Raw genomic sequence first — 24,363 nt, forward strand, 5'->3', positions numbered from 1 at the left:
GTTGAAAGTGGTTTATTAACATCGGTGTGCAGTCTGCGTTGATGTGACCATCAACGGTACAAGTGGCAGAAAAGCGTTACAAAAATATGCAGTTACTTTACTATTTTACATTATCTACAAGACACTTGAACATTCTTCCTTGTCTTTTATACGTCATATTCAGATTGTCTTCAATGTGCATCGCTTTCGTCTTGATACACCAGCAGATGTGGTCAAGTCAGTGTAGTCCTCCATGTTTGAACTTCATTCACTTTCACCTTGCTGGGCCAGAGAGTTCACATTTTGCATGTCGTCGGTGTGTCGCTTACCCCCGCCACTTCGGCCATGTTTTTTGTTTGCGTGCTTTGTTTGGACCCGTTTCGACGAGAGGTTCTCCAAGGGTCAGCTGCGGGCATTTCAAAGCGACCACGCTGGAGGGAGTGTTAAAGGGAGGCAGGGTGCGTGAAAGGGGATCTGGTCGCTGCTGCTGCTGTGGAGTCGTCCAGGAGCCGGAGCCAATGTGTCATCCTGGAGCGCGAGCAGGAAGAGGAGGGGCCAACAGGCCTGATTAGTAACATAGCTGAGCTCTGCTCACATACATCAAAGACTCGGCGTCATCTCTTCTTTCTCTTTACCAGCTGCTCTTCGTGCTTTTAGTAAGACACACTTGTGTCACTTTTAAAGCCGAGCGGTGTCCTACTCGTGTGGTGGTGTTGCTATAGCAACGTTGTAAACTACATGCAAAAAGTTACGTGAAATTTCAGTATGAACCTCAAATACAGTACTGAAGAGCTGAGGGGTGTGGAAATCCCCCCCTGAGGACTCTAAGTGGGTTTCGAATAGAGGATAAGGGAATCGATCGACAGACATCCGGGCTTATCTGCAGTCCCTGTATACCTACAAGTAAGCGGGTCTTATTACAGCGCAGCTGCAAAAAAAAAAAAAAGCACCCTTCTTTTCCCTGCCCGGCCTTTTATACACTCGAGACTAGAGTCCTGAGTCCTGGACCAATCCTGGCCAAAAATCCAACAAAGGTGCTCATCACAGAACCGTCATGCTTCCCACTTTTATGAAGTTAAAGTCTTATAGAGAAGATTAGCTGTAATATAAAAAACTAATACTACAATCATGTCAAGGCTCGCTACCTCAATACGGGATTATTTTAATAGAGCACATTATTTCCAGCAATGATACGTAATCATCAGGCTTCTGACTAATCATTCACAAAACGGCAAGGTAGTGTAGAAATCCTCCCCCTGAGGACTCTAAGTGGGTTTCGAATAGAGGATAAGGGAATCTTAAAGAACCAAATCATAAAAATGACAACCAGATTGTTTATTCCTGACAACAAAACCTAATACAGACATCCAGGTTTATCTGCAGTCCCTGTATTCCTACAAGTAAGCGGGTCTTATTACAGTGCAGCTGCAAAAAAACGCACCCTTCCTTTCCCTGCCTGGCCTTTTAAACACTGTCATATGCGTACTCAATGTTTCCACCTTTTTTTGTGTGGGTGCGTGTATAAGTATATTTTGTCTGTAGCTTTTATCTTTAGCTCGCAAAATTGCTAGCAAATTACCTTTGGGGTAATTTGTTAGCAGGCTACTTCCTGGTGAATTAAAGCAGAACAGATTGGGGGCACCACCATGATTCTCAGAACGTGGATGGTCACATGGTATTTTGGGCTGTTTATTTAGTTTAATCTGAAAAACTCTTAAGTTATTCTTAACTTTGATGTGTTTATGGAGAAAAGGCACATCATTCAAATTTGGCACGATTGCCGTCAATTAAATCATTCTGCACTTTGCTCAGAGGCAACTCATGTCAAACGTCAAAGGCTGGAGAAGCTCCAAAACTCCATGCATCCACAAATCACACTTCTCCAAGCAGAACGTTTTGCTCTTGTCAATGTCAATTGAAGGTCACCTCACCCTCTTGCGTGCACGGTTGCTGCTTCTCTCCCTCCTCTGCCCCATCACGTTCCGGTTCCGGCCTGAAAGCCTCCGAGATGTCTTCTGCCGATGCCGGATGTCCTCTTGACTGCAGCGGCACCAGTTGGTCATGACGCTCCATATTTCTGGTTAATGTGGAACAAGGCAGGAGTTACGATGTGCATGAATGGGGTTCGCAAACCACAGCATTCTTCACTTGAAATATTTCCATATCGAACAAAGCAAAATTTGTTCTCAGTCATAAATCACTCCACACTCTTTATTGCTCTCTGGTTCTACCATATCTTACTTATTGTGTGGAAATATGGGCTAATAACTATAAAAGCAATCTTCACTGGCTAAATGTACTGCAAAAAAGGTCAGTAAGGATAATTCATAATGCCGCCTACAGAGAACATACTAACTCCTTATTTCTAAAATCACAAATACTTCAACTTGCTGATATAGTTCATCTTCAAACAGCTAAAATAATGCATAAGGCTAAAAATAAGCAATTAGCTAAAAATGTCATCCAATACTTCTCTACAAGAGAGGAGAAATATGATCTCAGGGAAGAAGTACATTTGAAACACTTCTATGCTAGGACTACGTTATGCTAGCCATAGCATTTCAGTATGTGGAATCAAACTATAGAATGGTTAAAAATAAAAATAAAACCTGTTGCTTTGCATATTTATTACTATCAATGATATTATTTAAAATAAATGTTTTTGTTCATCTATTATTGTTTACATGTATTATCCATATTTTTATTTCTATTATAATTGACAATAATGATACAAGCAATTACCTTTTCATTACAATGACTAGGGTTATGATTCTTATTAGAAATAATAACATAACAATACTACTGTGAATAATAATAATAATAATAATAACATGAAATACAACAACAAAAATAATTAAAAATACTATTACTATTGATGAAGAATTATGCTGCAAAAATCCATTAAAAAAATACAAAATTTATTAATTTAATAATAAAAACCTTTAATTATATTAGGAAAGCAGGAAGTGAACAAATGTAACAGTTAGTGATTGTAAAAGTACCAGATGGAGGGGTAGAATTTAATAAGCTTTGCTTCTTCCTACTCCTTTTGGACATGTGGAACTGGGAACTGACTACGGGATGCACTCAATTATAATCTGATGCATGTTCAAATGAAAAAAATTAAAATTAAAAAAAATTATTTAAAAATATATATTTTTAAAATTTTAAAAATATAAAAAAAAACAAAAAATGTATTAAAAAACTTTATTTAAAAAAATAGAACAATTAATTTAAAAAATAGAAAAATTAATTAAATAAAGAAATAAATAACTTCAATTATATTAGGAAAGCAGGAAGTGAACAAATGTAACAGTTAGTGATTGTAAAAGTACCAGATGGAGGGGTAGGATTTAATAAGCTTTGCTTCTTCCTACTCCTTTTGGACATGTGGAACTGGGAACTGATTATGGGATGCACTCAATTGGAATCTGATGCATGTTCAAATGAAATTAAACCATTACCATTACCAATAATTTGATTTAATCAGTTTAAGCGGATGTGGTTGGTTCCTTCTCCGCATGAGGTGTATTGGTGCTTCACCTGTCGCTGAGGCTGGCGTGAGAGCCAAACGGTGCGTGGTCCAGACTGTCTTCACTACAAAAGGATGGGATCAGATGGACTGAGCCTGAGGAGCACGCACAAACAGACGTTGATGAGGACATGCTGGAGTCAAACACTAGCAATGTGTGATTAGCATACCGCAGGGGTGTCCAAGGCCCAGGTGACACTGGCAGCAAGGTCTCTGGGGGAAGTCATGGAGCCATCGTTGGTCCAGGCAGGACAGCTCATTGCCACTGTAGGGACAGTCTTGGCTCCTCAGGGACGCTGGCGAGGAAAAGAACAGGAAGTACTTTTTTGCAAATAGCGTAGTTCCCACACGACTGTAACGAGGTACAGGTACTGTGTTTTAGCGCAATAATCCTCACTGTGACTGACCACTGTACTTCTTCTCCAGCAGCTGCCTCTTGCAGTAGATGACGCTCAGCACCAGTAGGGCCAACAGCACCGTAGCTAAGGCGCTGCAGATGACGGCTGCCAGTGCTATATCGTGAGGACTCGTCACCGGCGAGGGCAGGGGCACCAGGTTCACTCGCCCACTGCCTGCATACAAAACAACACAGTTCATTAGTCGATTGGTCAGTGGCAAAAGCTGATTGGTCCAGGACTCCAGCCTTGAGTGTATAAAAGGCCGGGCAGGGAAAGGAAGGGTGCTTTTTTTGCAGCTGCGCTGTAATAACACCCGCTTACTTGTAGGTATACAGGGACTGCACATAATCCCGGACGTCTGTATTAGGTATTGTTATCAGGAATAAACAATCTGGTTCTCATTCTATGATTTGGTTCTTCAAGACTCCCTTATTCTCCCTTCAAAACCCACTTAGAGTCCTCAGGGGGAGGATTTCTACATCCCTCAACACAGTTTCTCTTACACCTTAAGACCTCGGGGAACAGCAGCTCACGGTACAAGTTCCAACAGAACACGCAAGGTTTTCATCCCGCTAATGACCCAGCACTGATGTTTGACAGGAAATGTCTTTGGTAACATTTAATTGTCCATGAGCCAATGGGAAATATAAGTGGTAGTTTCATTCAGGCTTTCAGACTTTATGGGGGCCATAAAAACTGTACATGTCACCATCTGTTGTTACTATGTGTTTCTGTAAATCATCTATGTACCGTGGTTTGGGGCTTAAGGGATAGATTGGTAATGGTAATGGTTTCATTTCATTTGAACATGCATCAGATTCCAATTGAGTGCATCCCATAATCAGTTCCCACTTCCACATGTCCAAAAGGAGTAGGAAGAAGCAAAGCTTATTAAATCCTACCCCTCCATCTGGTACTTTTACAATCACTAATTGTTACATTTGTTCACTTCCTGCTTTCCTAATATAATGAATGTTTTTTTAAAATATATAATATAATATAATATAATATAATATAATATAATATAATATAATATAATATAATATAATATAATATAATATAATATAATATAATATAATATAATATAATATAATATAATATAATATAATATAATATAATATAATATAATATATATTTTGGTCACGTACCAAAGTACTTCCTGCTTTCCTAATATGATTTAAGTTTTTTTTGTTTTATTTTTAAAAATTTATTTTATTAATTTTTAATTTTTTTTTTTATTATTTTTTGTCACGTACCGAAGTACGAGGTGATGGCAAGTGAGATGTCCAAAAGGAGTAGGAAGAAGCAAAGCTTATTAAGTCCTACCCCTCCATCTGGTACTTTTACAATCAGTAACTGTTACATTTGTTCACTTCCTGCTTTCCTAATATAGTTTAAGTCTATTTTTTTCTTATTTTTGTAATGTTTTTTATTTTTTTTAATTTTTATTTAATTTCATTTTGTCAACTTCCTGCTTTCCTAATATAGTTGAGTTTTTTTGTTTTTTTTTATTTTATTTTTTATTTTATTTTTTGTCAATATAGTGATATATATAGCACATCATGGCTGGTTCAAGACTCTTCATCCTTGTATTTAGCAAACATCAACTGCTTGTATTGTTTCTTGAATTGGCTCATCGTTGTGCATTGTTTGATTTCCTTACTCAATCCATTCCATAGTTTGATTCCACATACTCAAATGCTATGCTAACGCTAACCTAGTCCTAGTATAGAAGTGTTTCAAATGTACTTCTTCCCTGAGATCATATTTCTCCTCTCTTGTAGAGAAGTATTGGATGACATTTTTGGCTAATTACTTATTTTTAGCCTCATGCATTATTTTAGCTGTTTGAAGATGAACTATATCAGCAAGTTGAAGTATTTGTGATTTTAGAAAGGAGTTAGTATGTTCTCTGTAGGCGGCATTATGAATTATCCTTACTGGCCTTTTTTACAGTACATTTAGCCAGTGAAGATTGCTTTTATAGTTATTAGCCCATATTTCCACACAATAAGTAAGATATGGTAGAACCAGAGAGCAATAAAGAGTGTGGAGTGATTTCTGATTGAGAACAAATTTTGCTTTGTTCAATATTGAAATATTTCTGGCCACCTTATGTTGTATATTTGTAATATGAGGTTTCCAGCTCATATTTTCATCTATTATGATCCCCAGAAATGTATTTTCCTTCACCCTTTCAATGTCTACACCGTCTATTTGTATTTGCTGGTGCGTGTCCTTTTAGCTGTTAGTTTATCCTGTTAGCAAACAGCATGATTTTAGTTTTATTTAGGTTCAAGGACAATCTATTATCATCAAAGCATCTTTTTGGTGTGACCATTTCTTCTCTGACCTTTCTAATGATTTTGTCTGTATTCTCTCCAGAACAAAAAGCAGTGGTATCATCCGCAAATAATACCAGCTTTAAGTCTTTCGTAACTTTGGAGATATCATTGATGTACAAGTTGAACATTTGTGGTCCCAGTGTTGACCCCTGGGGAACTCTGCATGTAATATATGAACTTGTATGAAAGAACATGCCGTTTATGAATTCTGCATAGCTTCTTTTTTCTTATGTGGAAAAACTAACACATAGGAATTGTATTTATGTTGCGCCTGTTCACAATATAAGTTATCTAAGGGCACATTAGAGTCTAGAAGTCTAGAACTGCGCTCCTCATACACCAAAGAGAACCACCTGAACTGAGAGACAGAGGGTAGACAGAAGGGGCGAGAGAACAATACGTTTCTTTAGCTCCCTTTCCACCAACATTTCCAGGAATTAATTTTTTCATTAAAGAATTCCTCCTGAAATGCAATGTAAACATTAAGTATTCCCACACAGGAAAGCTCAATAAATTAGGAGTGGCTGAAGCCGAGGCCGATGAAACAGAATGTACTGTAGAGGAAGTCTTCAAAGAGAGCACATAAGCCACAAATTCTTTGTTATGCAATGTAAACAGTGCTTCAACCTTGGGTGGTTTGGTTATTCAGCCACATAGGGGATGAGGGTATTTTTATGTTTCCCATAAAAATCATTCAGAACTGATTAAAGACGAAAAGTACATTTAATTCCATAAGTAGTATAAAATGTATTATTCCGTAATACTCAACGTCAGGACATCCTCTCAGGACAAGCATCATCGGCCTCAATTTGCCAAATGTGTTTGAAGTGGCTATTGTCCAGGGTAAATCCAACCCCTCCAAGAGGAACGTCATCTGCTCTCGGGGGGCACAAAAGGCGCTTCTGTTATCAGAAGCCAAGCAGCTGCAGCAAATAAACAGCGGCCCATTGAGGAGCGCTCACCTGCTGATAGTATCTCCACATAAAGCAGGCCAGTAAACCACAGTCTTTCATATGGACTCCCCCCCCTCTCCACCTCCCACCTGCAGCTTTGATTTGTGCCAAACACTTAAATCACATCCCTCTGAGCAAAATAAGACCGCACAGCTCTCACTTCTACAAGGAGTCATTCCTCAGAGTCCGGAATTTAGGATTATGTCGGTTGGGGTGTCCAAATCAAATTTAAGGAATACGCAGGGCGACTTTGATACATTTTCTACATTAAAGATGCATAATCCAATCCAGTGTTAAGTGCAAGAGACGTCTTGGAGTAAGTTCGGACTGTCGAGTCTCTACTTCCGGATCGGATTCTGCATCCAACACACATGGCTGCATAGTAAAAGCCCACATTTGAAAAAAATCACTAGTCTGACCACCAAAATAAGGAACCACAAAAATCCAAAGAAAATACAGCTGAATAGTGAAGGTATTTGCTCAATTTTGCTAGCTAAAAATAAAAACAGTCTCACAAATACAGACAAAAGATACTTATACACGTACCCACACTGACAGTTAAGGTGGAAACATCGAGTACGCATATGACAGTGTATAAAAGGCCGGGCAGGGAAAGAATGGGTGCTTTTTTTGCAGCTTCGCTGTAATAAGGCACGCTTACTTGTAGGTATACAGGGACTGCAGATAAGCCCGGACGTCTGAATTAGGTATTGTTATCAGGAATAAACAATTTGGTTGTCATTTTTATGATTTGGTTCTTTAAGATTCCCTTATCCTCTATTCGAAACCCACTTAGAGTCCTCAGGGGGAGGATTTCTACAGTGCTGAAGGTATATGCTCAATTTTGCTAGCTATGGATAAAAGCAAACACAGAGTCTCACAAATACAGACAAAAGATACTTATACACGCACCCACACAAAAAAAGGGACTTAACGTGACAACTGAGAGTTAAGGTGGAAACATCGAGTACGCATATGACGCCTTGCTTTGATTGGTCCAGGACTCCAGCCTCTTACACAATCTTGAGTGTATAAAAGGCCGGGCAGGGAAAGGAAGGGTGTGTTTTTTTGCAGCTGCACTGTAATAAGACCCATTTACTTGTAGGTTTACAGGGACTGCAGATAAGCCCGGATGTCTGCATTAGGTATTGTTGTCAAGAATAAACAATCTGGTTCTCATTCTATAATTTGGTTCTTTAAGATTCCCTTATCCTCTATTCAAAACCCACTTAGAGCCCTCCAGATTCTGGAAGATCCATAAAGCTCCGTGTGCTGGTTATTGTGTGTAGCTGCTCTATAGGAATCCACAACTCAAACAAAGGGCCGAAAAAAGGGCATTCATTTTATTTTTACAATATGCCAATAATGTGGTACGTGTGGCACTTTGAGTACCCTTGAAGTAAATACTGCCTATACGTGCTAAACCTGCACGGTTGTAAACCGTGGAAAGAACGGATCGATTCAACGAGTCTTCCAGCCATTGAGGTAAATTGGAGTGTACTGTTTGCAAATAGCAAAAGCTCTGTTGATTCGGTCTCTGCTATCAAGGAAGAACTTCATGTTAGCGATGGGAAGTTAACCTACTTTGAAAACACTTAACTACTATTAAATGGTAAAAAATGTTGGGTTTTTTGTGACTATTTGTTCAAATAAGTTCAAATAAGATCTCACCAAAGTATTTTCTTTTCCTTCTAAACGTCTTACCTGCTAGCTACAACCAAGCATGTCCAGATAAAGCTTTGAAGTTAAGTCAGCATGGTTGATTCTGTGCATGGATGGATTTTCCGAGATGGATTGTTCAGATTATGGGTCAGGGTGGATTATAGTTTTTCTCAAGAGGTCAAACAGAAGCTGCAGCCATGCTGAATTGAGGGTTTTTTTTTTGTCGTATTTCACAATAAAATGCTGGGACCTACTCACTGGAAAAATATGAGTTGTTTTAAAACATATTGCATTTTTATGACATTTTATGACAACAATACACATAAGTTGGATGCAAGCTGGTCTGACAAGTAAATGTATGTGTGTTTGTATGCTCTGCTCTACCGTGACAGTGAAAAACTCCAGCAGATGAAACCCATTAGAGGCTTAAGGAAGTCCATAAAACACAATCTTGTTTTTACTTGGCCTAAAAAAAGTCACTGGGGGGAAAGCAAGGAGAAAGAAAATGGCTGCTTTAAGATTTACAGTTCACGCCAGAGGGTGACTGCCTCCCTTGCACAGCTGCAACGTTGCTTCGGGCCGATGAGGCTATTAGAATAATCTAGCCTTTCGCTTTTCATCACCCTCCCCGAGATAACACTTGAACGGAGAGGGAGCAAGGCTTTCAAACATTTGGGAAAGCTCTGGAGGAGCTAACTGCCAGCTATGTCCTCAGACAATGGCGGTTTTGTTTCACAGGCCTTCCTCCCGTATCGCCAATGGAAGCGGCTCAGCTGGACCATCAGACAAAGAGCAAGGCAAACATCAATTTTGCAAAGCAGAATCACAATTTTCCCCCCACAAAAGTAGTTGCACAATGTCCCAGAACCACTTCCATTTATGTAACACACAAGCGTTAAGGCTGGCGAGCAAAAGCTGCCAAATATTCTCTTCGGAAACAGCTGCCATGTCGTCTGCAAACAGGAAGTCACACTCAACTACTAAAAGGTATCATAAAAGTTATAAAACTCCCCTCTTGAAGGGGGGAATGGGACTGCCAAACCTTAAAAAATATTTCCATGCTGCACAGATGAGAGTGATTCTATATTTTGTATTAAAATGGAAAAACTTGGAACGGACCATTAATGGAAGAGAAATTCAAAGTGCCATTGCGGGCGACAAGAGAGTGACCCAGTTTTACACTAGAACTACGGTTAAGTCTAACACGGAAACTCAAATTCGAGGATGACCTCTGTGTCTTACAATGGATAGCTTACGATAAGAACTTTGTTCCAAACAGTCACGATAAGACCTTCCAGCAATGGATCCTAAGAGGTACAACCGCATGGTGTAGAATAGTAAACAAGGGGAAATTCATGAGCTTTCAAGAACTACAACAACTATACGACCTGGGCGAAAACCATTATTTTAGATCAGGGGTCTCAAACTCAATTTACTTGGGGGCCACTGGAGCTAGGGTCAGGTTTTCCAAAAAAAACAAAAAAACACATTTATTAAAAACAGAAAAATGAATAAACTTTGCTTTTGTTCCGATTTTCTACAATCTGATAAAACATTCCACTGTTCTCAAATATTTTAATTTTTATTTTTCTACACAAAATAAGATGAAAAATAAATAAACTATTGAAGAATAAAAATCAATCAATCAGTAATAAATAAATATAATAATAAAAAGTTAAGAAACCACATATAGTTGGTGGGTAGACAAATGATTTTTTTCAGATTAAAATGAACAAAGCATTATTAGAGCCCTGTAGACATGACAAAACACGACTATAGTCACATTTATACTCTTTTTATTTACAACATATTGTGCAACTGCAGGGTCTCGAGACACACGCTAACTCGCAAACTAGAGAGCTAGCGTCCTAAACGGTAGCCTTCAAGTTATTTCCTTTCAACTTAAATAGCCAAAAACTTACCACTTCCACACGGATAGGGAGGATAACTATTAACAGTTATTTAACCTTTAACATGAACATGAATCAAACGTAATAATTTTTTCTGGGTACATGATACCATATAGCATCCATATCAAACTAGTGTCCTGCGGGCCACATTTGGCCCGCGGGCCGCGTGTTTGAGACCCCTGTTTTAGATACATACAAATGAGAAATTACTATGACAGGAAAATAAAATGCTGGATGAATAGAAGATGACATGGGCTGGTTCAAATGGCAATATCAAAAACTACCAAGATAGTATCCATGATATATAAAAGTGTAATGGAGGCAAAGGCGAATACTCATAATATTCAAGAAAATGGGAAAAAGAGCTCAAAACAAACATTACAGAAACTGAATGGTTGGGTATGATTATGACCCAAAACACCACAACATCATCTCGGGTCTGGAAGAATATAATTAGATTTTTCATTACACCAGAAATTAAAGAAAAATATCTTACCAACCGTGTTGGGTTATGAATGTCAACCATTCATATGTGTTTTGGTTCTGCACAAATATTAATTTTTGGAAGCGGCCATGTAAAACCATGGAGAGGATTTTGGGTTACAGTGTGACTTTTTCATGTGAGACGTTGTATCCGAGCCACCTGGCGATAGACTTTGTATTAAGAGAAAATATGTATTTATATAAAATCAGGTTGGTAGCAGGTAAAAAAGCCATTACCAAAAAAATGGCTTAATCCAAAACATGACATGGAACTATTGACACATAGATTGAGGACTGAAGAAGACATGTGTGGAGAAAAATGGCTGAAATGGACACTGTTCATGGACAATGTTGGAATTGCACAATGACAGGGAATCAGGGAATGTGGGATAGCCAAATTGTGTGCTATGTATGTCCAATGTCCCCTTTTTGTTTTGAGTGTGTTTGTATTGCTGTTGACGTTTTGTTTAACCTTCCTCTTGTGTTAGCTTTCTGGTATCATGTCTTATGTTAACGGGTCGGTATTAAATGAGCTATAAAATACACTAAAAACAATAAGTTACCATCAAATTAGCTTCTCATGTCTTGGTTACCTTCTTAGGTTTCCTCATCCATGAAAATGTTGCTTTTAATACTTTTGGTGTGGGCATGGAGGCCTTTTTTTGTCACTATACCCCTCCATTTCTATTTACAATAATGGTCAAATGAACGTCAAAAGAATCATATTAATAAATTGACGGTTCTTTTGTTAATTGGCTATTACTGAGGGCTCTTAAATCAATGAGTTTGATTTATTTTCTCATTTTAGTATTAAATCACTAAAGAAACATGTATGGTGTTGGGGTCAATTTTGATCCATATATATTCATGTCAAGAAAAGGTAGAAAAAGTTATTTTAATTTTCAGCAACAGAACTTTAGTATAAACTGAAATCTTTTTCAACTGAATACTTTTTCCCTTCGGTGTTTGCCATAAACTTTATAATAGTCATATTATTATAACCGGGTCAAAACCGACCCTAACAATACAGTGGTCATAATTTCAACCAGACCATTTTTAAATTTAGTAAAAATATTTTTTTGGTTTTATTTTGTTGAAATAGAGTTTCCTGACGATGTCAAAAGGCCTTGATGCAATAAACAAATGTTATGTGATTTATTATTTTTTTATGCATTAAAATGTAAAACAGGTCGTGCCGACCCTAACACAAGAGGAGGGTTAAAAATAAATAGATTAAAATTAAGTATAAAAAAAAAAAAACTCCCCTCTTTTCATACGTTTTACGTGCAAACCTGATACAATTATCGAGGAGGAGCTCCATGAGTCCTGCTTGACTCAATCGCATCCTTTTTTATCGGGCAGGTATAATAACAGAAAGTAGTTGTGTCCAACCCTGGGGGTTTTGGCGAAGGTAACAAATGGAAGATACTTACAGTGAGGCTCATACAGAGGCGGCGGGTCTCCACAGGGGATGCACTCCATGTCTTTGAAGCCGCTTAGTTTTGTCTTCCTGTAGAATCTGTTGACAATCAAAGTGACACTCAAATGAGCGAGGGTTGTTGAATGTGTCAGGTGTGTCCCAAGTGGGGGTTAGGGGCCATTTGTGGCCCGTGGTATAGTCTAAAGGTGGAATTAAGATTAGGGACACACTGAATAAAATCTATCAAAAAGGCAAAGCAATATTAGAATCCACAGGTGGTCCTTAGTTTATAACTGGGGTCTCAAACACGCGGCCTGCGGGCCAAATGTGGCCCGCAGGACACTAGTTTCTTCTATTCATCCAGCATTTTATTTTCCTGTCATAGTAATTTCTCATTTGTATGTATCTAAAACAGGGGTCTCAAACACGCGGCCCGCGGGCCAAATGTGGCCCGCAGGACACTAGTTTGAGGCCCCGCCTTGATATGAAAGTTTAATGTTAGTGCGGGCCGCACAAGTTTGATATGGATGCTGTATGGTATCATGTACCCAGAAAAAATTATTACGTTTGATTCATGTTCATGTTAAAGGTTAAATAACTGTTAATAGTTATCCTCCCTATCCGTGTGGAAGTGGTAAGTTTTTGGCTATTTAAGTTTAAAGGAAATAACTCGAAGGCTGCCGTTTGGGTCGCTAGCTCTCTAGTTTGCGAGTTAGCATGTGTCTCAAGACCCTGCAGTTGCGCAATATGTTGTAAATAAAAAGAGTATAAATGTGACTATAGTCGTGTTTTGTCATGTCTACAGGGCTCTAATAATGCTTTGTTCATTTTAATCTGAAAAAAATCATTTGTCTACCCACCAACTATATGTGGTTTCTTAAATTTTCATTATTTGCTGTTTTATTATTATTATTATATTTATTTATTTATTACTGATTGATTGATTTTCTTTATTCTTGGTTTATTTATTTTTCATCTTATTTTGTGTAGAAAAATAAAAAGTAAGATATTTGGGAACAGTGGGATGTTTTATCAGAGCTTTTCTTGCAGAAAATTGGAACCAAAGCGAAGTTTTTAAAATTTTTTTGTTTTTAATAAATGCGTTTTTTTTTTTTTTTGGGAAAACCTGATGCGGCCCAGTCTCACCCAGACCCAAGCTCCAGTGGCCCCCAAGTAAATTGAGTTTGAGACCCCTGGTTTATAATGTTCTGTGGTATATTTTTGTATAAATTAGGTATAATTTCCGAACTTCCATCAGTAACGGAACATATACATACTACGTAAAGTATTTTGAAGAAACATGACGTGTTTGTCCTCCTACCCGGGAAGGCACTCGCCACACACGGCATTGCTGGTCGCGGAACAGTTGCTCTTCTGGAAGCGCTTGAGGAGTCCGCAGTCCAGACACGGCTTACACTTCTGGAGGCTCCGGTCTTCCTTGAAGCGACTGCTCCGACACGGCACACACCGGGCATCTTCTCCGTGACCAAAGCCACATTCCTGGAGGGATTAAAAGAAGCGGGTAAGAAAAGTGGGCTGCTTTGGTGTGACTACCAAGGGTGCACAATTCAAGATTGATCTCGGCTCGTGGGATCAGAGAACAATGGAGGGTCCATCTTACACTGGCGATAAATAATCTGACTCTCAAAACTGAAAGAGCAGGCAGAAAGGCCGCACATTTGAATGATAAAGGCCCTGAGGGACACCCACTGTTGTATTATAGCACGTTATTGCTCCGTGTTTGTGTGGCTCGCCCTTCAGGCGGGGACCCACTGGGTGTCCTGGTTGATTGAGAGGCCAACAAGCAAAGGAAACACTTGAAAAAGGAGGGCGTTTACATTATGGGATGTACATATATGAAGTGTGAATACACATTTTCTGTGTATTATGCTCAAGCGTCTTTGGAGGACGTGCTCACCTCAACACAGACTACAGCAGGGGTGGGCAAACTACGGCCCGGGGGCCAAATGCGGCCCACCAAGCGTTTGAATCCGGCCCGCCGGTTGCTTTCTAAGTATTTCAACTTTTAACATACAAACTGGCAACATGACTTGCAAGTCGGATGTCTTATTTAGTAAAAAATAAAACAAAACTAAAATTAAATGACATACTTTGATGTGGTCTGATGTTTAAAGTGCTCCCGAAAAAAGGGACATGAGAACATACAACTGATATATAGTATAACACTTTTACAGATAAAATTAGACAAATAATTCAAGAAAAATTATAAACACATGTAATAATACATGGCGGCACGGTGATCTAGTGGTTAGCATGCAGACCTCACAGCGAGGAGACCGGTTCAATTCCACCCTCGGCCATCACTGTGTGGAGTTTGCGTGTTCTCCCCATGCATGTGTGGGTTTTCTCCGGTTTCCTCCCACATTCCAAAAACATGCTAGGTTAATTAGCGACTCCAAATTGTCCATAGGTATGAATGTGAGTGTGAATGGTTGTTTGTCTATATGTGCCCTGTGATTGGCTGGCCACCAGTCCAGGGTGTACCTCGCCTCTCGCCCAAAGACAGCTAGGATAGGCTCCAGCACCCCCCGCGACCCTTGTGAGGAAAAGCGGCAGAAAATGAATGAATTAACAAATGAATAATACATATAATAAATACATGTTTTGGCCCCCGGACAATTTTGTTAACGCAATGCGGTCCACAAGTCAAAATATTTGCCCACCCAAAGTTTGGCCCTGCGGCTCCAATATAATAAAACTAAAAAAAAGAAAACTAAAAAAAAATGACAAAAAAACGCATAAATGTTGAATCAAATAACAAACTTATTACATAAATATTACATAAAATATTACATATATAGTACATATAACTAACAGAAAGCTTTGATGCAGAATTGTTTATTTATCCTATTGAACTGACAAAATAACTAACAATAACTAAACAAAATACCCGGAATTTTTTTTATTGTACTCGGATAAGTGTCACATTTGGTCTATGCATCTACTGTACTATACACTGTACTGTACTTGTATATAACTCTGGGTAAAACTATTGATTTTGTTAATACTTGGGTTGTTTATATTGTTTTGTACTGCTTAACTGATTCTGTACTCTTGCTGCTGTGCAATGCAAATTTCCCCACTGAGGGACGAATAGACATATCTTATCTCATCTTATCTTATGACCTTGCTTTAGATCAGGGGTCTCAAACTCACGGACGCTAGTTTGAGGCCCCCGCCTTGATATGAAAGTTTTATTTGTTTATTTATTTTTCCATCTTATTTTGTGTTGAAAAATAAAAATGAATATTAAACATTTATTTAATAATAAATAAAAAATAATTTGTTCATTGGTTTCATTTGTTTTTTTGATTTTCTTATTTATTTTTCCATCTTATTTTGTGTCAAAAAATAAAAATGAACATTAAACATTTATTTAATAATAAATAAAAATTAATTTGTTTCACTTGTTTCATTTGTCAAAAAATTTAAATTAACATTAAGCATTTATTTAATAATTTAATAAATAAAAAATAATAATTTATAATAATTTAATGTTTTATCAGAGCATTTGCAAAGAACCAAAGCACTGAAAAAGTGGAGGGTATAGCAGAAGCATTGAAGACTATTATATTATATATATTTACTAATATTTAATATAATTAATATTTATTAATGTATTTATTATATTTTTATTTATTTTTTTCTTTATAGTTATATATATATTTTATTTATTGAATTATTTTTTTAACCTAATGCGGCCCAGCCTTGCCCAGACCCTAGCTCCAGTGGCCCCCAGGTCAATTGAGTTTGAGACCCCTGCTTTTTAGATCCTGCATATAAAAGTCCTGCATATTTGTGTTTTTTGAATGAGTTAGTTAATGGCAGCCACACAAGTCAGGAGGCTGATATCATACACTGACAGCTGTCCTTCTGTTGTCCAGCTTTGACAACACACACATGGGGAAAGCGGTGCTCATATATCATTAAAGTCAAGGTCATCTTCAAACAGCTCTTCCCTTCTCTCTTCACCCGGGTCCCATTTCACTGCCCGGGCATGCGGTCCTGCAGGAATGTGGGCACAAGAGTGTTTGGTATGGGGAGGGGGGTTGGAAAGCAGACTGGCGAGAAATTAAAAAGGATTTTCGATGCAAAGATGTGACACGGCGATGGCACCGAGGAGTCGGAATTCAGTCATCCGGAGGCAAACACATGACCGCTTGGGTCAAGCCTGGCCTGAGGGGAACCAGCTTGACTATTGCAGCTGTTATGATCTCTCCTTCTAAGGCCTCTCTCGCTGTCCGGCATTGGAAGAAAAGAAAAGCTGCTTGATGAGTGACAAGGCTTGGAAAGACAAAAGAAGGACAACTTGACTGGGAATGGGATGCAGAGGAGCTCAACACAGCACTAGTTTCCTCACTTTGTGGCTCAATGCCACGTTGAGGCCCCATTGTGGGGGCACTGAATGACAGTATGGGACGGGGCTTGCGACACAAACGCATAATAAAGTCCAGCTATTAATTGAGTGTTAAAATTACAGCACAAAGACTTCCGAATTTGACAACAATTAAACAATGAAAGCACTTTTGCTTGACACATAGCCACACACCACTGATCCATATAGGAAAAGGGTAGCGCCCCTGCAGGGGCTGGACTCAAGAGAATATGTTCGAGACTTCTTCCTTACATCCTGAACTGAGCATAGTGACATGTTCCAGACAATTACTGGAAATTTTTTATTATATAAAAATAATATTTTAATAATAAAAAATAAAATAAAAATAATATTTGTGTAGCTTTTAGTGAAATACTAACCAGTTGTTTTTTTTTTTATTTTATGTTTTTAATTTTTTGTCACATACCAAAGTACGAGGTGATATGACCATACAATGACATACCGGGTGCCATCATACTTTAAAAGTATATTTGTGTAGCTTTTAGTGAAAAACCAACCAACACATGGCAAAAATGTAACTGTTACATTTGTTCACTTCCTGCTTTCCTAATGTAGTTTAAGTTTTTTTTCATTATTATTATTTTTTATTTATTTTTTACTTTATGCATATGTTCTTTACTGTGCAGCTTTTATCCCATGGCAAAAATGTAACTTACATTTGTTCACTTCCTGCTTTCCTAATGTAGTTTAAGGTTTTTTTTTCATTATTTTTTATTTTTATTTTATTTTTTACTTTATGCATATGTTCTTTACTGTGCAGCTTTTTATCCCATGTCAAAAATGTAAATGTTACCTTTGTTCACTTCCTGCTTTCCTAATGTAGTTTCTTTTTTTATTTTTCTTTAATTTGTTTTACTTTATGCATATGTTCTTTACTGTGCAGCTTTTTATGCCATGGCAAAAATGTAACTGTTACATTTGTTCACTTCCTGCTTTCCTAATATAGTTTAAATTTTTTTCATAATTTTTTTATTTTTCTTTATTTTTTTTTACTTTATGCATATGTTCTTTACTGTGCAGCTTTTTATAACATGGCAAAAATTTAACTGTTACATTTGTTCACTTCCTGCTTTCCTAATGTAGTTTACATTTTTTTCATTATTTTTTTTATTTTTCTTTAATTTTTTTTTTACTTTATGCATATGTTCTTTACTGTGCAGCTTTTTATAACATGTCAAAAATTTAACTGTTACATTTGTTCACTTCCTGCTTTCCTAATGTAGTTTAAGTTTTTTTCATAATTTTTTTAATTTTTATTTATTTTATTTTTAACTTTATGCATATGTTCTTTACTGTGCAGCTTTTTATCCCATGTCAAAAATGTAACTGTTATATTTGTTCACTTCCTGCTTTCCTAATGTAGTTTAAGTTTTTTTTTTTTATTTAATTGTTGTTGTCACGTACCGAAGTACGAGGTGATATGACCATACAATGACATACTGGGTACCATATTTGGGGGATTAGCGAGGAACCACAAGGGACAGATCCGTCATTTGATCTGGTAATAAAGCCATTCTCAACACAATGTTTGGAACAGTATCGGACTGAACCTCCTTTTTCTTCCCAGCCTGATGACAATATTCCATATTTGATTATATATGTATTGTAAAGACTCTTTCCCTGATAGAGGACTGTTAGAGTCTCCATACATACTACATGCATATAAATTTTTTTGTATTCGGGCGCTTTTCCAGCCTCCACTAGAAGGCAATCCACTCCCTTGGCATATAACACAAATAACTCAATAAAAAAAAGAATGAAATATGTCGGAGACAAAAACCAAAAGTGTGTAAAGGATGTCGCCTGCTCTTTTTGCTACAGTTTATGCGCAGGGATCCCATGATGTTTGTCAGCCCGCCTCCGTGCAGCTTCCAGAGGCAAACTTCCATTGCTAACTGGGGCACATTCCTTTGGGATCTCTATGGCAGCTGCACACAGGGAATCCAAAATTCTGCCTCCCTCTCAAGCAGTCACGTCTGAATATTATTACTTTCTCTCTCTCTCTCTCGGGGCAGCGCCCGGGTGTTCTTTGTTGTGATCCGGCATCCTGCTTACCTTCACACAGGGAATGAGGCAGCCAATTATTAACCGGGAGGACCCCGGGGTGCTGGCAGCATTCATGCCTGCTAAGCTCCAGGACGAGCGAGTCTGCTAAAGCCTGTTACTACAAAGCACAGTCACACTAAAGGATGCATGTGTGCAACAGATGTCAGCTTTATTTTTTACCGGCTCTTTAAGGTGAGGTGCAGTCTGTCTCACCGCATTTGAAGCTATTACATTTTACATTAAGTATCTATGGTTGGTACATGCATACATGACTAATAATTGTCCAAAAATCATTAAAAAAATCAAGGCATTATTTCGTTGGCAATTTCACTACTGTGTTTTTGTGCAATGACAATAAAGGGAGTCTATCTATCTATCTATCTATCTATCTATCTATTTAAGAGTAATGGGTCAAATGTAATGGGCCAAATGTGGCCCGCAGGACACAAGTTTGAGGCCCCCGCCTTGATATGAAAGTTTAATGTTACTGCGGCCCGCGCAAGTTTGATATGGATGCTGTATGGTATCATGTACCCAGAAAAAATTATTACGTTTGATTAATGTTCATGTTAAAGGTTAAATAACTGTTAATAGTTATCCTCCCGATCCGTGTGGAAGTGGTAGGTTTTTGGCGATTTAAGTTGAAAGGAAATAACTTGAAGGCTACCGTTTAGGTGGATAGCTCTCTAGTTTGCGAGTTAGCATGTGTCTCAAGACCCTGCAGTTGCGCAATATGTTGTAAATAAAAAGAGTATAAATGTGACTACAGTCGTGTTTTGTCATGTCTACAGGGCTCTAATAATGAGATAATAAGAATAATAAGATGAAAAATAAATGAACAAATCAAGAATAAAGAAAATCAATCAGTAATAAATAAATATAATAATAATAAAAACTTAAGAAAGCACATATAGTTGGTGGGTAGACAAATTATTTTTTTTAGATTAAAATGAACAAAGCATTATTAGACAAAACAAGACATGATAACTCGCAAACTAGAGAGCTAGCGGCCTAAAACGGTAGCCTTCAAGTTATTTCCTTTCAACTTAAATAGCCAAAAACTTACCACTTCCACACGGATAGGGAGTATAACTATTAATAGTTATTTAACCTTTAACATGAACATGAACCAAACGTAATAACTTTTTCTGGGTACATGATACCATACAGCATCCATATCAAACTTGCGCGGGCCGCACTAGCTCAAACTAGTGTCCTGCGGGCCGCGTGTTTGAGACCCCTGCCCTATACCTTTGACCGCTCCAAACCAGTGCATCGTGGGAGACGATCTCACAACCAGAGAAGACTCTCCACTAGTAATCTACTGTCTTCACATTAACCCCTCAGTTCATTGATTCGTTTGCAATCCCGGGTTTTTACTGTTCAGTGTTTTATATTTCTTTGCGTCCACGTTTTAATAGTTTACTCACCTTTCCATCACTGTCTACACAAGCAGCGAAAGTCTTGACTCACTCGCCAGCCGGAGCTGACACTACAGAGAGAGAGGCTTGTTCATACAAGCGCTTTAAAAAAAAAAAAAAAAAAAACTATCTGCAAGCTTAGACACAGCTTCAAACGGCCAAGACAATGCGTAGTAGAGGGTGCCGTGAAGGTTAAAAACAATGGCAGCCATTCAGCCGCAGAATGTCAAAAGCGTGGGCGTGACTGAATAAAGACACTAAAGCTAATAACAGCTTGTTGCCTCTTCCCGCATGAATGAGAGGAAGTCATTAATAACCTTGTTTGCCTGGATAAGATAGACTTTTCTAAACAGTGATGCCCATTCTTTGCACGTTTCCACCTCTTTTTTTTCCCCCTTCAACATGACTAATCGGAGCAACGTTTATTCTTGTGGTAACGGAAGTTGCTTATGGATCCAGTAGGTACTAAATAAACCATACTAAATGTTTTAACACACACACACACACACACACACGCAGGAATGTTTCCAACCTTTGACAGCTCCTGTCCTGCATCGCATTGCTTGCAGGGTTTACAATTCCCAAACTGGTCCTTGTACTCTTGTTCCCTGCATTCCCTGCTCTCCTCTTCAGCCGTCACGGCAATCTGATGCCAGAGCGAGAAAAGAACGGTTAGTATTCCTGTATCGTATTGTCATTTTGTTACACTTTTACTCGAAATAAGAAGGCGGACGCTTACCACAGTTGAAAAGATGACCTGTACTGTGATGGCAAGGGAGATGGGAATCATACGAACCATTTTGTTGAGCCTATTGTAGCTAGCGGCTGAAATAGAAGCAAAATGAAAGCATATTTACATAGATTGTGATGATGCCTTCACTGACCTATACAAGTCCCAAGTAAAGCCCACAACCTGATTTCTATTGGTCCACAGCACTTTGTGGAAGTATATTTTTTTTAAATGGGGAAAATAGGCTGAGTGTAAACTGAAATGTTGTTAAAAGGGCGTGTTTATTGGAAGAAATATAATATTTTTAAGACAAATCATCAGTGTCCCATATATTTGACCCATGTTACAAACATTCATGATGGAGGACAGCAACCTTGACTCATAATAAGATGTCAAAAGCCGCACTTAAGCACAAAAAAATGCTACAACGAGTGCAAAAACGTCTTAACGCCAACTTTTAATTCATAGCAAAACTAACGTTAAGCTAAATTGTCGCCGTGATTAAGCTAGCGCGTTGTGATGCGTTTTTGGTTGTTTGTTTTTTTTAGGTACGCTTTGACATAAACACAACAGAAGCATCACAAAATTCATTCCAAACGTCTTACCTGCTAGCTACAACCAAGCGGGTCCACATAAACGTCCGAACAGGTCCGATGAGAGGCGTCGTGTAGCGGTGTCGCTAGCCGGTCCTCGGAGTCACAAGGGAAGACAAACTTTACAGCAGCCGACGGATCAAAGGCGGAGCCGAAATGGGGCGTCCGCACGAGCGCTTCAATCTGATCCGAGAACGGTTGGATGAACAATTACGCCGCATTAACCGGGTCAAATCGGATCTGGGAACAGACAGCGATTTTAAATAAATACACATCAAAGCAACAATCGTGTTAATAGTAAATAGCAATAGTGCATGTACATAGAAAATACTAATAATAAATCTGCCACACGGTGGCGCTGTTTTCCAGCCTTAATGTTCTACAGTGGAACCTACTGTATACTCGCGGAATTTATCAAATAAATACAAAAATGTTATTTTGGGAAAACCAACCCCCTTTTCTCTTTGAAAATAGGCTGAAGGAAGAAGAATGCTGAGAACTACACTTTCTGATATCATTTATTCCTTCATGACACAATGTCTCTGTGCGTTTTCACCAATTACTTATTGGTACTTATTCCTTACTTCCAGTCATAATTCACATTCACAAGACTGGACATGCCCCCTTAATGCGTTTTAAGGCCAGCCCCTAGGGGGCGCCACAAATGCCGAAAACTTTTACCTCCAAAATAGCATTTTTTGATGGATGGATGGAGAGACAGACAGACAGGCGGACACTAGATACTAGATACTGGAGGGATACTAGACACTGGAGGGATACTAGATACTGGATACTGGAGGGATACTAGATACTGGAGGGATACTACATACTACTGGATACTAGATACTGGAGGGATACTACATACTAGATACTGGATGGATACTAGATACTGGATGAATACTAGATACTGGAGGGATACTACATACTAGATACTGGATGGATACTGGATGGATACTGGATACTGGAGGGATACTACATACTAGATACTGGATACTAGATACTGGATGAATACTAAATACTGGATAGATACTAGATGCTGGATGGATACTGGATGGATACTAGATACAGGATACATACTACATTCTAGATATTTGATGGATACTAGATACTGGAGGGATACCAGATACTGGATGGATACTAGATACTGGATGGATACTAGATACTAGATGGATACTAGATACTAGATACTAGATGGATACTAGATACTAGATACTGGATGGATACTAGATACTAGATACTGGATGGATACTAGATACTAGATACTGGATGGATACTAGATACTAGATACTGGATGGATACTAGATACTGGATGGATACTAGATACTGGATGGATACTAGATACTGGATAGATACTAGATACTGGATAGATACTAGATACTGGATAGATACTAGATACTGGATAGATACTGAGATAGCTAGATAGATACTAGATACTGGATAGATACTAGATAGATGTAAAATAGTAAAATAAAATAAGGTACAAATAATATGATAAAACTGCAAAAAGGTATTCACTCCACACGACTGTGGCCTCATAAATGTAGCCAAAAGAAGTTTTTCTGCTGTCTTTCCTTATTTGCATGCCAACTAGTGTTACACGCCCCCCCCCCAAGCATAAAAAGAAATCAGAGGCCAATTTTGCATCATCTGTTGGTGCAGTTGGAAAAAAAGGAACAAGTTGGAGCTCATTTGGAGCCAATTGCAGTAAATGTCTCCTCAATGTTACAGTACTACTATATTCTGATTAATGATTACGACAAGCTATATTAAGCTATATACTAAGTGTATTGGAAGGATGTATGTAATATTAAGAGAAATGACAACCAGTTAAGGACATGATGGACACGTATGCTGTTGTGTATTTTGCACCAAAGGCACACAGGACAAAAGTTCAACACCGTAGTATCGGTAACCAATTACCGTACATGTCTGGACATGTCCGTTCCAGCAAAACATGGCATTATTTGTGTGATTTAGCCAGGCATTGCTTAACACAGGGGTGCCCAAAGACCAGTCCGGGGGCCTTTTTATTTTATTTATTATTTTATAGATGCACGAGTGACTGGACCCTACACTCTTCCATAAGTGGCTCAAAAATCACCCATACTAGAATCAATGCCTTTTTATGACAATTTTGCCAATTTTGGTTAGGAATAATCACTTGTATGATATTTAGTATTATATTTAGGACCACACAAAAATGATTTCATGTTAGAAACATCTTCATTTTTCACTTTTTTACATCTTTGAAAAAGAAAATGACCCCGTACAACAATAGAAAATGGGAGGGTCCATTGTGTGTTGCATAAAGGGAAGTTAAAAATGTGAACGGCATGATATCAAAAACATGTTTTTTGAGGAATACCTGGAATATGAAATGATTTAAAAAAATTTCATTACGAAGATATTTCAAGAAAACAACCTGACCGCGTCAGTTTTGACCCACTTATGGAAGGTTGGGGTAGTAACACAAA

The 24,363-nt window shown here is 38.2% G+C and overlaps 1 protein-coding gene across 1 annotated transcript in view; it reads right to left on the reverse strand.

Annotated features, from left to right (window-relative positions):
• Positions 1-24,363, reverse strand: part of LOC131134241 (tumor necrosis factor receptor superfamily member 19-like) — a 27,595-nt gene continuing 3,232 nt past the window's right edge. Inside the window, exons 2-11 of the mRNA XM_058079294.2 lie at positions 21,902-22,072; positions 21,306-21,391; positions 21,099-21,212; positions 14,004-14,182; positions 12,696-12,781; positions 3,919-4,083; positions 3,682-3,807; positions 3,523-3,607; positions 1,911-2,056; positions 1-507 (exon numbers count right to left, since the gene is read on the reverse strand). Coding sequence (XP_057935277.2) covers positions 503-507; positions 1,911-2,056; positions 3,523-3,607; positions 3,682-3,807; positions 3,919-4,083; positions 12,696-12,781; positions 14,004-14,182; positions 21,099-21,212; positions 21,306-21,365 — 966 coding nt within the window. The 5' untranslated portion in view covers positions 21,366-21,391; positions 21,902-22,072 and the 3' untranslated portion in view covers positions 1-502. The remainder of the gene's footprint in view (positions 508-1,910; positions 2,057-3,522; positions 3,608-3,681; positions 3,808-3,918; positions 4,084-12,695; positions 12,782-14,003; positions 14,183-21,098; positions 21,213-21,305; positions 21,392-21,901; positions 22,073-24,363) is intronic.

Source organism: Doryrhamphus excisus, linkage group LG8 (genome assembly GCF_037039965.1).
Source record: "Doryrhamphus excisus strain RoL-2023G ecotype Guam linkage group LG8, RoL_Dexc_Guam_v1.1, whole genome shotgun sequence".
Taxonomy (NCBI): Eukaryota; Metazoa; Chordata; class Actinopteri; order Syngnathiformes; family Syngnathidae; genus Doryrhamphus; species Doryrhamphus excisus.